General features: G+C 48.0%; 1 protein-coding gene across 7 annotated transcripts in view; it reads right to left on the minus strand.

Moving 5' to 3' along the window:
- NRP2 (neuropilin 2) overlaps window positions 1–15,630 on the minus strand; it is a 114,715-nt gene that overhangs the window by 66,877 nt on the left and 32,208 nt on the right. For 5 of the 7 annotated variants that reach the window (XM_029225005.1, XM_029225003.1, XM_029225006.1 and 2 more), the window contains exons 3-7: window positions 13,270–13,451; window positions 7,238–7,468; window positions 6,006–6,161; window positions 3,940–4,109; window positions 1,929–2,084 (exon numbers count right to left, since the gene is read on the minus strand). In XM_029225005.1, coding sequence (XP_029080838.1) covers window positions 1,929–2,084; window positions 3,940–4,109; window positions 6,006–6,161; window positions 7,238–7,468; window positions 13,270–13,451 — 895 coding nt within the window. The remainder of the gene's footprint in view (window positions 1–1,928; window positions 2,085–3,939; window positions 4,110–6,005; window positions 6,162–7,237; window positions 7,469–13,269; window positions 13,452–15,630) is intronic. The other 2 variants (XM_029225007.1, XM_029225008.1) reach the window with 1 other exon arrangement.

Genomic DNA, 15,630 nt, shown 5'->3' on the forward strand with positions numbered 1-15,630 from the left:
TATTAAAAAAAAAAAAAAAGAGAGAGAGAGAGAGAGGAGGATGTATCTGATATGAAGAATTGGAGAAGAATGGTTCTAAAGGAGCCCAGAGAGCTAAATTCCATCCTCAGGGATATCTTCCCTGCAGAACGAATACCAGGGATAAAGCCAGGCAGGACAGCATTCTATCCAAATGTGCAGTGCTAAGGTATTTCCAAAAGCAGATTTCCTGCAAATGGTGTTTTAAATAGCATCCCGGTCCATCTGCACGCTTTTAAAATTGGCTTATGCTACAGGATCCCTCTGGCCAGTGGTGCTTAGTCATTGAGCCTAGACAGGGAGACGGTTGGGGGAATCTCTTCCCCCTCCCCCGTACCCACTCCGACCCAGCTGCTGGCCCTCGCCCACCTGGCTGACCTTCTGGGTTCTACCAGTTTCTTACTGAAAAGGGAGGCTGGAGAGAAAGGGTATGAAACAGAGCAGGCTGGGATGAGGACTCAGTCCAGGGTGCTCCCAGCAGCCCATGCCAGACTCTGGCTTGCCATGTCCAAGTGACATTTGGTAACTCTTCCTGAAACAAAGGCAGGCAATGAGAAACCAGCCCTGGCTCAACTCGTCAAGATGGGGAAGTCTTTCAATTGCTAAGTCTCTCACTTTATCTGTGAAATGGTGTGTGTGTGTGTGTGTGTGTGTGTGTGTGAGAGAGAGAGTGTGTGTGTGAGAGAGAGAGAGAGAGAAAGAGAGAGAGAGAGAGAGAGACACCTGGTAATATCTAGAAGCCATGATTTCAGATGAATTGTGCCATGTTACTATGGCGATCTTAATTTTTTAAAATCCACTCCTTTAAAAACTCAAATTTCCCAAGTGAAACAGTGCCAACGTTATAGTTTAGGATTTTCTGGGTCCAAAGTTTCCAGTTACACCAGCAAGAGCAAGCTGCCTTGGGGCAGTGACAGGAGCCAAGGGGGCCCTGTTTGGAAAAGACCTTTGGCGTCTCCAGGTTGGACCACCTGTGTCGCCTTTTGATAATTCACACCTGACCGACCAGGGGGCTGCTGGGACTGTGGCAGTAAGAGGAGAGACCCTTTCCCTCAGTTCCCGATTCCACTGGGAAGGATGAGCGCTCTCCTTTGAGACCCGAGAGCCAACCCACAACGAACGGAGTTCTTGCCCTGCCCACATGAGACCACCGGCCGTTTCCAATGAGCCCCCCATAAGCTGAGTCTACCTCACACCCAGTACGCACCTCGCGGGCGCCAGCTGCGGGCCTGATCACCGCCAGAGTGCCACATGTCTTAGGAAAGCGGAGTGCCAGACATTCATCCACATGTACAACAAAAGCCCCACATCACCCATGCGGACACACCTCTGAGAGCCCCAGACACTGAAGGCACCAGCCGAGCGAACTCAATGCCTCGCTGCCACACAACTGCCAGTTCAGATCCCATCCCCGACACACTGAATTTCTCCTCGTTACTTATTATCCTCTTTCTTCTTCGGGACATCGTGATTCCCTCTCAGGATCTGTGCCCTTTTACTCCCAGACCTCGGTAACTCCCGAACGGCAGTTTCAGGACGTTTTGTGATTCTTAACCCAGCATGTGGAAGGGACTCAGGCCATAAATGCTCAATGAATCCTGTATGGGGAGACTCAGACAGGGAACACATTTTCTCCTTCATTTGCAGTCAGAGAGCACCCTGCAAGCTCTCTTTCTCTCTCTGCTGTGCAATGTGACAGCAGCCAGGCTGTCGGAGAGACAAAGGTGTTTTCCAATCACTTTAGCATAAGAAAGAATATTTTCATGGCCAGCATCTCCGGTGCCTCCATCAATTATTGGAGCCTTAGGGAACAAGGCCTCCTTGGCCATGTGGGGTGGCTCTGCAGCCCTTCTTGTGCCAGCCCTCCTGCCCCACCCCGGCGTGCCCAGGCGGTGGGGAAACGGGTTTACCTTGTGGTTCTTGCCGTGCCGGTACACCATCCAGTCTTCACCATTAGTGCTCACTTCCAGCTTGTAGGATTTGACATAGTAGCCATTCTGGGTTTCCCTGGAAATCGCTCCCTGCGTCGCGATGGCCGTGAGCACGGTTAGAAAACGTAGGTCCACCTGAGGAAGACAGGCGGAGAAGGAAGGGGGCCTTGACTCTCTTGACACAGGGCTGCATCTGGCTTTTTCTTCAAAGGACACACTTGTAATCCTTAGCTCACAACCCGTGTCTGTGACTCGCTCACAGGTATTGGTGATCAGTATCTGTTTGCGTCCCCTGGACAGTTGAACTCAACTTATTTGAACTACATTGGACACCTTTAGAAATTGGAACTTGATTTTTTTTCTTCTTTTCTCTTCTTTTTGCAAATCTGAACAGACAGGATTATGTTTATCTTAAAGGAATCACTGAACATCTAGAACCATGACCCCTTCTTACTCAACCACGACCTGCCTTGGATAGTGAACGTGGATGCTGGTTTAAAGGAACAATGGCGAAATCCAATCCAATCCACTCCGCTCTGATCCAGTCCAATTCAAGCCAATTCACTTTCGATGCCCTAGTTGCCAAAGTCTCAGCTCCGAGCTGTTTCCCCTCCCCTCAGTTCCTCACTCCATTGTGTATTTAGTGGCTCAGGTCACCAAGGGGTCAGAGGGCATGCAGAGTCTGCCCAAGCAATTAAGCTTATGCACCGAGTCCTGACCTTTTGCCCGATGAGGAGGGCCAACATTTTGAGGCACTTCCCCTCCCACCACACCAAGCACATTTGGAAATTGCTGGATGTTATTCCTTTGCTGACCACAGTGTTTCTTAGTGGCAATCTCTGCGTGATCAAAATTTAGCCAGCACACACCGGTAAAATTTGATTCAGTAAGCATTTATTGGCTACTTAGTATGTGCTCAGCACCATTAAGCATTCTAAAGGAGTACACAATGCTGTGTATGTGTATGATAAACAGGTGGAGAGCAATCAGAGAAAGTATATGTTTAAGACCCAAAATGAGGACTACAATCAACAGGATGCGGGCTAGAAAGGAGAACTTTCTGGAAGCTTTGCAAGATGAGAAGCATTATTGGAGAAGCAGAGGAGAGATAGTGACAGATGGCCTTAGGGTTGGGCGTTAGAACCTCTGTGGACTCCCTGGAAGTTTCTAAGTGGTCATTCTCCCTTTCCTGTTGTCTGCTCTGCGATGTCCTTCTCAGAGTAGAGGTCGCCGTGTCGCATCAGAGCTAGGACAGGGTTGTCAGTGGGTCACGAGGCTGTCTGCCGTGTGTCATGAAAGCAGTCATTGCTCTAGCATGGAACTAGCAGCTTGCTCTTCCCTGGGGATGAGAGCTGGACCAGTGTGTAGTGCAAGGGAGGATTACTCAACAGGAGCTGCAAGTCTTGAAAGAAGGAAAGCAAACAATAGTCTGAAAAGATGCTGCAGGGAATCCAAGCAACTGGAGTTTCACTCCTGGCAGTGACATTTTCCCGTGTGTTCTCCTGATAGCTATAGGCAAAACCTTCCTGGGAGGGCTCCCTCCGAACAGCAAAGACCATGAGAAGCTGCCATGCTTCTCACGCCTGCCCTTAGGAAAAATGCCCCCTAAGTCTCTGATGCCTCCCTATGCTGAGAATGAGGATGCTCTGTAACTGTTTATGGAAGTTCCTTGGATAACTATAGTGAAAGTGCAAACAGCTTCCCAGCCAAGCAACTTCTCCAAGGCCTGGTAATCTTCACAAGGGCAGAGGCAGTGTCCATCTGACTTGTTATTTTATCCCAGCACTTAGCACAGTGCCTGGTATAGTCTATTCGTGGCTGGAATATGGATTTCTTTGGATGGATGGATGGATGGATGGGTGGATAGATGGATGGATGAAAGAAGTTCTCAAGTATGTTGTGTTTCTTTGTCCACCCTAGTGAAGGAGCCAGCCCCCTTGCCCACCAATGCACACACACTCTGCACACCCTCTGGTATCTGAGTCAGTACCTGGAGATACTCCTTGCTGGAATCCAAGTTGGGTGTCCAGCCGTTGTCATCGCCATGGAGCCGGCTTTGGTGAGGCGTCCACCTCCCATCAGAGTAGGTAGATGAGGCACTGATCTGTTCATTAGCAATCCGGCCAGACTCCATTCCCAGAGGGACATTGCACTGAAAGTCTGGGGGATGGAAATGGTGAAGGGCAGAGTTAGGTCTCTCCACCTTAAACCCCTGGGACCCCCAGAACGCTGCTCCCTTCTAGGGATGAGTCCTTGCAGGCACTCCCTCATCTTAAAGACCTAATGATACACTCACATTTTAAAAACAACTACGCCAAGTCACAGAGATTGACACCCCCTCTGGGTCTGAAAGGAACTAAATTTGACCTAAAAGAAATCAGGCTGTGGATAAATAAGAATCATCATACAAATTAAAAATACAATCTGAAGCACAAGAACTGTTAGTGCTACAGGCTACGGATGCTCACAGTTTCCAGATGCACTCTTATTGAAATACAGGTAAACGCGTGATAGACTTGGGTGGGCTGATACATCGTGGGAAGCCTGCTTTATTAATAAACACCCAGGAGGCACTTTTGTTTCTTTCTTTGTTTCACTCAACTGTCTCATGAGTTCTGGCACAGAAGACAGATGTTACAAAGCAATAAATACCTGTCTTTGGGAGACCTCTCTGTAAGCAAAAGTGTGTCACTCTGTATTACCCTGCACCACCTGTCTGGGCAAATGGACCCAGGAGTCACTTCCCCTGGGCTTGCGCTGTCAGTTTAATTGCTGTCCTTCCTATGGATCCCACGGACACTGGTCAATATTTGTGTGTGCATGTGTCAGATAAGGACCAGCAATCTTTTTCAGGTATCAAACCTACTCTGTAGCTCTGTGACCACACTGGCCATTTGCAGAACTTGGTGCAACTCACAATACTGTTTTCTTGTCACTCAATCTTCATGAGCTCTTTGAGGAAAAAAACAAAAGCAAAACCCAGAACAAAACCCGTCAGTCGGCCAGGCTGCCGTGTCTGCAGGTATGCATGTGGTAAGCTGCAGGTATGCATGTGGTAAGCTGTCTACAGCCATAGCAGGATTTGCCCAGCTCCAATCGTCCTGAAAGTGTTCCTTTAGTCCTTCAAGTTATCATTTGGGCTGCTTGGTGAAAATGGCAGCACATCTTAAGCACATGTCCAAGAGGAGCTGATTTAAAGATGTAGCTCGGGGCAAGAGACTGATGGTCTGGGTTCAAAGACAGCAGGTTCCATGACCACTGGGGTCAGGGTTATACTTTCTCTGTTTGCACATAGTAGAAGCTCAAAAAACTGGGTTTATTAGAAGAATGAACTGAGAGTCCAAGCAGTGTACCAGCCTAGTGAGAGAAACTCTAGCCAGGGCCAGAGACGTTTAATGTCAAAATATATGTATATAGAGAGAGGTTGAAAATTGCTCAGTTTTTTGACAATGGTCACTGAGGCTTGAAGAGGGAAGAAAATGGCCCCAGACTCAAAAAATGTTAGCACAGGATGGGACTCGATATAAATATCCTAACTAACCTCCCTTTCATTCTGAACCTTGAGATGGTCCTGCGACATTCCACGGGAATAACTAATTCTTGGTATACATACTTTTTCTTTTTCTTTTTTTTTTTTTTTTCGGTACGCGGGCCCGCCACTGCTGTGGCCTCTCCCATTGCGGAGCACAGGCTCCAGACGCGCAGGCCCAGAGGCCATGGCTCACGGGCCCAGCCGCTCTGCGGCACGTGGGATCCTCCCGGACCGGGGCACGAACCCGCGTCCCCTGCATCAGCAGGCGGACTCTCAACCACTGCGCCACCAGGGAAGCCCCCATACCTTTTCTTTAAAGAAATGAGTAGCCAGATTGACATTTATCCTATTTTCATTAATCTCTGCCTAGCAAGAGGACACAGCTCCCATCCCCTGAGCTCAGATGTCACTGCAAATTCTGGAGAATTCCCATCTCCTTCTCTTGCAGGTGAGCCTCTCTTCCCCACACACCCTCACAGCCCTGATAGGAGGACAGGACAGAGGTTCCCAACCGGCCAACTCACTCTCTAGCGGCTCTTGGTGAACCAGGTAGTAACGTGCAGAGAAGCCATCCTTGGCCACTGCCATGTCCGTGTGAAAGGTCAGAGAGAGGATCCCAGTGGCCGAACGGAGTTCAGAAGGTGTTTTGGTCCCACAGTACTTGCCAATCAGGGGTCCGACTGGACATGCAGGACAAAGAGAGGTCACAGAAATGGAAATGCCAAACCCCATTGGCCATACATTCTCCCTTCCCACAATTGCAAGTCATTCAATGGAGCATCACTTTGGATGCCTTGGCATAAAAGAGCAACCAGAGATTTGTTTTAAGAACAATGGCTAATGTTTTTCCTGCACATTAAAAAGTATTTTCACTGACCTGGCCTCATTCTGTTTTCACAGCCCTGGGAGATGGACTGGAAAGCTATCATTATAATGCCTGTTCTACAGAAGAAGAAATTGGGGTTTGGAGAGGGCACATGACTTTTCTTTGTTCATACAGCTAGGAAATAGCAGAGCTGGGACTCCAACCCAAGTTTCCTGACTAAATCTTATGCTTTTCTCAGGAAATGAAATTGCTTAGCCATCAAGTCTTCCTTACAGTGCAAAATACTTAGAACGACTACAAAAGTGAAAGATTGGTTTCCTTGCTGATACCAAATATACCCAAGACTTATGCTGGTCTCCACCTGAGAAGTACAGGTTCCTCTTGGCCTTGGGGGATGCACCTTTTATGCATCTATGACTATATAAATGATAATAAAATTACAGTAATTATAGTGATGATAATAGCAGCTTATTTATACAGATAAGACACAGAGAGGTTAAGGAACTTGCCCAAGGTTGCAGAGCTGCTAATATCAGAGCCAGGATTCAAACTTAGTCAATCTGGCTCTAGAGTCCTATTTGGGCATAGAGGGTGGTCACTGAGTCACTCTCTACGGCAAGCCTGATGACTTGGAGCAGAAAAGAACATTACCTATAGGTTTTCTCATCCTCATCCAAGTATCTACTCAGTCTCCTCCTATCCTTCTCCAAAGAAATATCTCCAAGAGAGAAAACTGTCTTTCTACAATGTATCTGAAGTCATCCTTGGTGAAGGATAAGAAGAGAAAGTCATCATGGGTCATAGATAAACCCTGAAGAACTTTAAAGTCTTTGTTCTCTCTCTCTTTTTTTTTTTTTTATCGCTCCTAAAGCAATTAGCAGGCAAAGGCGAAGCTACTGAGAAGTGCCTGGTGATGGCGCCATCACTCACCATGGGGGATGCCATCCCAGATGTCCAGCCAATCGTATTTGCAGTCTCCCTCTCCCACCTGCAAAGGGTCGTGCTCCAGGTCAAAGGTCAGGAACTGCAGGATGATCTCCATCTTGGGTTTGGCCAGGATGGTGAAGGTGCAGTCCAAGTTGTGTGGGTACTTCTCGGGAAACCCGGGGGACTCGATGGTCCCGTTGGGGCTTGTGAAGTTCTTTGAACAATCTTCGGAGCCTGTATGTAAATGAGAACCATAGCATTAAGAGAGTGGAAGAGGATGCCTTTCTCTGTTGCCTCTGTCACATGGGTTATTTAAATGTTTGGGCCCAAATTTCCCTCCTCACAAAGTTTTTGTTTCCACTGGAGTGGCCCTTGAAGCAACATACTTTTCACATCAACGTTTCAAGCCATTAAGCCTAGACCATCTTTAAGGAGAGAAATTAGGGAGTAGAGCAGGCTTGCTCTACATATTAGAGTAACAGCAGCAATGGAGGATTTGGGAGGGGGTGGTGTAGAAAGAAGTGTGTGTGAGATACAGGGAGGGAGAGAAGAGAGAGATGGATTCTCTTGAAAAGACGAACAGAGTCTTCTTTCTCAATTACTCAGCTGCTTGCTCCAGAAATGTAAGTTATTTCAATCCTCAAGGAAGGCTTGCTGATTGCCAGCAGGGAAAACAATGTTACCCCTTATTTATTGCTGACCTCAACACTGGCCCCCATTGTACCAGAGCCAACTTGGTGCCCCCATCTCCCTCCAAGATCCAAGGTGCCTCAGGGGAGGGGCAAAGGGGAGCTCGGGTCTCATTCATGTCATGACTATATTAAAACTAGCGGCTCTGTAGTGGTCAGACAATTAACAATTGAGGTTTGTAGCTGGTGGATCACAGCAGGGTTTGGGGATGTTAAAGGCTGCTCCAGCAGCAAGTTTGGAAAAAATGTGGCAGTGCATTGACATTTGGAAGGCTTCTGGTTCTTTTGTGGTGGGGACGGCCTTTTTTCTCTCCTAAGCTCTTGTGTCTGCTTTCTTGGGGCTCACGGAGGCGTCTTATTAAATGCTGCGCACATTCGCATCCTGGTGCAGGCTTGGACCGCAGCGGGAGGGAGCTCGTAAAAGGATTACAGCCACTGTCTCCCCTAATGCCTCAAGGTGGAGTCACATTAAAAGGGCCCTCGTGTGCTGTAACCCAGCCACCACTTGCCAGGGTCGCCTGGGACGGTCCCAGGACACTGCAGCCCAGACCACGGGCCCAGGGAGCTGCACGGAGCCAGAAGTTTTGCAAGTTAACGCGATGAATGTAAATGCTGCACAATTAGCATTGATTTCACTACGTTCTGATTTTAAAATTGAAAAAGGGAGCAGGATTTATGAGGGGAATAGTAGGCACTCTAAGCATGAAGAAAAAACACAGAAATACTCGATAAACTAGGTGTTTACTGGCAGGAAGTGTCCTCTGGGGATCCCACTGAAATATAACTGCGTGATGCCGATACACTGATCTTAGCCCGCAGCAATGTCTTTATCCGTGGCTCCTGCAGCAGCCCCTCGACGAGTCTCTTTATTGATGATGGCTTTCTGGAAAGCGGCAAATGTCTGACTTGGAAAAGGTGCCATGCAAATAAGTGGGGGAGGGGATGGAAACTTTTTTTTAGCATCAGACAGGAAGTTCCAGTATCCCTGCTCACCCTTCCATCACCTCCGCCCTTCCAGCCAGCACTGAGCCTTGGCAGGGTGGGAACCCGGGACACCTGGGGCGAGAGCTAATCTTTTCAGGATTCTTCTTCGGAGGCTCTCTAATGCTGCATCCCAGAGGCTCTGCGTTCCATCATTCTGAGGCCAGGTGGCCCAGTGGGCAGCCAGGCCTGGAGGCAGGAGATGAGATGACCTCTCCCCCAGTTTGTTTTTACTATCAGAACCCCAGCTTCTGAAAGCCTCCTCCATGGTCCAGGATGAAGCAGTTTAGCAAAGCCAAGCCAGCTGGCAGGTCTTCAGGTGGCTGAGAGGGATTTTGAAAAGGTTTATGGCTGCCCGGCCACTTTGCCAGAGGAAATTAACCCTATTCACAAGTTGTTTCTAGAAAAGGCATCCTGACACTCCCTCCTAGCGTTTGCCCTATTGTCATTCCTTTCCAAGGCAAGGGGAATCACCCCCCACCCCCACCCCCCGGAGTGGGGAATTTATAGTGGAATCTTTCTTTAGTCCCTGTCATCCATGGGGGACAGGCGCTTCCACAAAGGACACTTAGAAAGCCCAAGAGAGGCCTGGAGCATGTGAGATTCTAAAGTACCCACAGTTTCCAGGGTTCTGTGGTCCTGTAATGGACTGGAGAGATTTTTTTCAATCTGACGTCCTTAAGGCAAAAAGAAAAAAAAAAGTGTGTATCTATCTTCTGACATATGGCTATACACGGGTGTATCCTGTGGCTTATTTTGAATGAAGTAGAAAAACAGTTTTATCCTTTTCATGCAGAAAAATGAAGCCTGTCCATTACAATCGTGCATCCATCTATAATTGTACCATCTTGCTGTTTGGACTATGGTCAGTGTCAGAAAGCAGGCAGCTGAATATTAAATGTGGAGAAGAGATCTCAGGAAAGGGTGACCATCCCTGGGACAAGGGTTGAGTCTTGCAGTTATCTACCTAATCCAAGAGGCTTTTCTGCAATGTGTTAAAAGGATTAAAGGTTAAAAAAATAGCTTAGTCAATAAATACTCAAGTTCATGCAACGCTAAAATTGTCCATAGAAGCTGGGGGATTTTGGCTGCAGTGAATGATTTCATACCAAAGGACTCTGGTATGAAAAATGCCCACTCCGTGGTTTTTCACTGTAAATTGTACGATAACTCTGCAAGCAGAAGAAGAATCTGCACACATAAGGCTATTGAAAACATGGTGGATTTATCCAAAGATGAGTTGAGGCTGACCACAAAGGTAAATCCAGTTCTTCAATTTAGGAAGTGGGAGTAGGGGGCATCCCAGGTTTTCTCTGTCTGTGAATAACCCGAGATTTCAGTTTCCAAAATGTCACTGGGCACCGCGAAAGAAAACTTGATCTTGAACTTTGGTCAGAAGACAGGAAACAAACACACAAACCCCCCCACATTTTCCAGTGATTCAGTTTCCAATGTTACTTTTTAAATTATTTTAAAATTCCTTTCTCTGTTCTGCTTATGATTTGGTGACTTGGGATCACTTAAGTCAGTGAGTTGTTTGGTTTACCCTTTTCTATGTGGACCGTCTGGTCATACACAGACTCTTTCATAAGCCACTTCATTCAGGGCAGACACGAACCTCCCTCTCCAGCCACTCACCCCCATCTGTACGGAATTGTGAGTTTATTTCTGTCAGTATAACTCTGCAGCAGAGCCCCGCCTGGGCGATGTGCTGTCGAAGGCTTCCAGAGTCCTCTGTACAGTTGTGTATCTGTTTACAGTTCCCCCTTCTCTCTCTTTATGAATCTGACTAGCAAACACAACTGTGTTTGTTTAGGTTTCTTCAGCATGTTCATGCGCTTCTTTCATGTTCTGTGGATGACATAACTTTGTGTGTTTTCTCTCAGGGCTCCAACAGTGGAGATCTGGGTGTGGGACGTGGCACCTGGAAGAATGCTCGTCTTCCTAAACTTCTCAGTTTTGAACTTGGCACACCCCGCCCCCTGCACATATACGTGCTTTATGAGGGTTGACTTTCAGGCTGAGAGCTGTTCTTTCCAATGGGCATGATGGCATGTGTGAACAGCGCCGAGGCCACTGGGCTCTCACCTCTTTCTTACATTCCCCAGAAGAATGGCTGTTGTTGGCCTGTTACCTCCCGCTGCTGCAGTAATCTTTTTCTTCCTTCTGTAGGCAATCCCAGGCCTTAAAGTAGACTGCCCCACTTCTCCATGCCCAAGCCACCTTCCTTGGCCGGCTCCTTTGTTTCTAGGCATGCTGCCTCATTCAAAATCCTACGTCAGCCTGTCCTCAAAAGAGCAATGCTGAGTTACGATACCCTCTGTGTGTTTTGTCTTTTAAGATCGACTCTTTACATTTGCATGATGGATAGAGCTAACATTCACGTTTTTGTGTCGATTTCTGGAGGATGTGGCACCATCCTTTGTGAAATACTAAGTTGGGAAACATGAAACAGAGATGAGCTGGAATGGTCCTCCGCACCCTTGTTCTGACTTCCGGTGGCTAGCTCCCTGGATGCCCTTGCTTGGAGCTGTTTTCCTTTCATGGTCAGCACAGTGGAGCTGAATGGCAGCTTTAGCACTGGGGACCTAGCTACCTAATAGATTTCCCAGGTAACCTACCGGCAAGCCACTCAGTAGCTCCCTCATTTTCACATCCATAGCATGTTAATCATACCTTCACAGTTATTCACTCTGCCTCATATTATAACAATAGTTTACCTTGCAATTTACCTGTCAATTTACACATTCATCCAATAACATAGACTGTGCATCTGCTCTGTGCTGTGGGTTTACACACTGTCTCCCCAACCAGAAGAGGGCAAACACCCCGTTTCCTTCCTTCCTCTCTTCTCTCTCCCCACTAGTCCCCAGCAGAGGATGGCATAATGAGGGGTCCATCAGTGCCAGTGGCACTGACTAATCTGAATCTCACACAGGACTCAGGGGAATGTGGATGAGGCGATTTGGGAGCCTCACACCAGCCCGAGCCACTGGACACACAGACTGTCAGTCCCTGTGACCTCATGTAGTCAGCTGCATGACGACCCGTGGCAGACGGTCTTTCCTGGGACTCGTGCCCTGGGACGCTCCCGGCTCCCACTCTGGCTCCAACCTTTCACTGGATTCTACGATCTTGTTCTCAGGCAGACAAATCTGGCAAATATTTAGACAGAGTGGATATAAAAAGTGCTTTCAGCAGCTACCACTTCCTTTCAAGAATTGTTTGGCGAAAAAGAAAATATATATGAATAGTTCCCCTCACACTGAACTCAACAGGCGCCGGACTTGGGCCCCTCGATGACAAGGCTGACAGCCTCCCCTTTCAGCAGACTCTGTCCATGAGTTGTAAAACTTGGGCTGCTGGCGAGGGAAACACAGTCGTAGATGGGGTGAGAGCCCCTGAGGTGGGGGGATGGGCAGGGGTGAAGGGAGAACTGGAGGATAAACTTCACTTAGCCTCAAGATAATGAGCTCACACATGGGAGGGAAGGGCACGCTGCTTGGAGTGCTTCCATGGAGATGCTGAACCAGCGACTTGTGAATCAAAGTTGTCTCTACCCAGTTATGGATATTAAGCATTGGCCCATATTCTCAGGATCTAAAGTAATCTAAGGGGGACCTAATGGAAAGCAAGTGGTCAACTTAAAAGAAAGGCAATGTGCTTCTCCTCTCTTTCTGCTATCTTTATCAGGGTGTTGGCTTAATCGGCATTTAGGAAGTGTGGGTTCAATGGGTAGACGTGATGCAGTGGAACAGCAACGGGAATTCCTAGGGGCCATATTTGGGTGTAAAAGCAACTGCGTGACTTTGTTGGTGGTAGTGGTGGTGGTGGATCATAGTAAGATTTTTAGAGACTCCTAACACTGAAAAGATGATGTCCTTCCGTCCCATGTAATTCCAAAGAAAGGCTGTGTTAAATCATGAAGTAATCAGGAGGACGTTTAACCAAGTTTTGTTTTTACCATGAAGATTACTGTGATTTTTTTAAAAAGACACACAAAAATCAAATTCTTTCCAAAAGTGTTTTTCTATGTAACAGGTTCTCCTATTGTTTCGTTGCCACAAACAATGTTTACCTGCCCAACATGCTGCACCCAAGCACTAACCTGGCAGCTCGCCCTCTTAAATTGGCTGGTAACTTAAACTGGCTTTTCACCTCAGGCTGTCTCCAGGTTCACCTTGAACCTCTCTTCCCTCCATCAACTTGCTTAGGCTGGATAAAATTAGAACCCTTACCACCTGTGTCAACCCACTGGGCTCCATCTATGAGCACATAACTATTACGTAGTTCCCGCACACAGCACCCCGTGGTCAGGCACAGAGGGCAGAGTCCCATCTTCTCTCCACCCATGACCACACTGACCTGTCTTGAAGATCTCATAGCGGAGGGAGAAGCCTGCCCCCTGCCGGGCGTAGTCGGAGGTGAACTTGATGTAGAGGACCGAGCCCGAAGAGATAATGGTGGGTGGGGCGATGTTCCCACAGTGTTTTCCCAGGAGGTCTGCGGATTCGCTGTCCCCGTCCCGAATCTCAATGAAGTCATACCTAGGTACGGGTGGCACAAAGGGGCACATATGAGAAAAGACCAGTTTTAGGAGATGAAAAGGACTATTTTCTCCCTCCAGCTCAGGTGCCTCCATCCACTTCTAGACATTCAGGTGTTTTGTATTCATCAAAGGGCACTTACGTTTGCTTGTAGAGACTGGCAAACATAGATATAGGAAGTTGCATTGCTTTCTGAAAGCCACACAGAACGAGCACCTCAGTGGATGGCTAGACTTTAAGGCCTTATCTCTTGCTCACATAAGAGCAGTAGCGTCATTCTATCAAATGTCTCAAATATTTTTTTCTTTGTGCCGTAGCACCATTTTTATTTCCATTATGATCTCTCTGAATCTTAGTCTTTTCTTCTTAGCTCTGTGTCTCTGCATGTTACTTAACCCCTTTGAGCGTCAATTTCTTCATCTGTAAGATGAGGATAAAAATATCCACTTCAGGGGATTGGGATGGAGATGGAATGAAAAAACGTAAGGAAGGTGCTAGGCACCGAGTCAGGCACATGGGGGCTGTTTCAGAGAGATTTGTTTATTTTCCTGCCTCTTCCCCACGTTCAGTTCTCTCCTGGGTCATTTGCTCTTCTCTTTAACGTTTAGTGACAAAGACTCCCCAACCGTGGGCCACCTGCCTCGCTGAGACGACTCTGCGAAGTTCACAACAGCAGTGTCTATCTAGTTAACAACGTGTTTTTTAAAAGGAGTCAGCACCACATTAGATAAGGCAATAAAAACCTTTCTCCAGGGGCTTCCCTGGTGGCGCAGTGGTTAAGAATCCGCCTGCCAGTGCAGAGGACACAGGTTCGAGCCCTGGTCCGGGAAGATCCCACATGCTGTGGAGCAACTAAGCCCGTGAGCCACAACTACTGAGCCTGCGCTCTAGGGCCTGTGAGCCACAACTACTGAGCCCATGTGCCACAACTACTGAAGCCCGTGCACCTAGAGCCCGTGCTCCGCAACAAGAGAAGCCACCGCAATGAGAAGCCTGCGCACCGCAACGAAGACTAGCCCCGCTCCCGGCAAGTAGAGAAAGCCCGTGCGCAGCAACGAAGACCCAACACAGCCAAAAATAAATAAATAAATAAAATTTTTAAAAAACCTTTTTCCAAAAGCAGGGGGTGAGTCCCTGGGGACCCAGCATCTCTGAGCATATATATTAGTCTCAGCAAGAGGCAGAGCGGGCTGCCTTCCCCACCCTGAGGCCTGAGTTCATTTCAAACAGAACCAAACTGGCTCGGGTTGGGGAAGACACCTCAAAGACATCCTTGGCTAGGTTCACGGGACGGCACACCTGCTGTGCCATTTTATCAGTACAGATGCACATTTTCAGCTTCGGTGTGTGGTCTGGCAATCCTCACTGTCCTGCGTCTGGGCTCCTTGTCTGGCTCCCAGGGAATACTCCTGTCACAACTGCTGACGTGGAACATTTCTTCCCCACCAGCTCCCTCAAATTGCTGGCCACTCTACCATTATTTACTGAAAACCATCCATCTCCCTCTCTCTCCCTGTTTATTTATTTTGCATCAACCTGTTAAAACAACATGTCCGAAATCTCTTCTTTTGGGGTAAAGAGAGGGACCGGGAAGGCTACCCTCCCTGGGATGTGCCACACACACAGGGTCTGTGGGAGCCGGTGGCCTGCAGAAGTGGCTTGTTTGAGCTGGAGTGGCCTGAGGCCTCACCACCGCCCCTGGGAGCCATGTTTCAGATGGCTCAGCCACTTCCAAATAAATAGGCCTTCGAAGGGAGTATATGGAGCAGACCAGGGTTAGTTCATTCTTAAACCCCAGAGGGCTGGAATCCTACAGTCCAAAGAATCGCAGAAGCTGGTTAGAGTCCAGAGAAGAGGAGATGGCAGGGTTTTCCCCCAGGAGCTCTGAAGAGATGGACACAGATTGGGAAAGGCGGGGGTGGGTGGGGGAATCTGTTTAGGTCTTGTGATTTCAGTGTGGGAGATGGTGCTGACTTTGAAAATGTGCTTCCTCACTTTCAAAACAACAGTGAAAAGACACTTAGCTTGTTCTCAAAGGAAATTCCCCCAAACCTTCTGGAAAACCCCTCCTTTGTATTTCCACGATGAGGTAAGAACTGTTGGACAGTCACTCTTAGCTGGGTAATGGTGATGCCTTCTTCACCAGGGTGCACAACGGTGGAGAAGCACCTATATCCAT

This window comes from Monodon monoceros, unplaced genomic scaffold (assembly GCF_005190385.1).
Source record: "Monodon monoceros isolate NGI ecotype Baffin Bay Population unplaced genomic scaffold, NGI_Narwhal_1 Super_Scaffold_16, whole genome shotgun sequence".
In the NCBI taxonomy this organism is placed as follows: Eukaryota; Metazoa; Chordata; class Mammalia; order Artiodactyla; family Monodontidae; genus Monodon; species Monodon monoceros.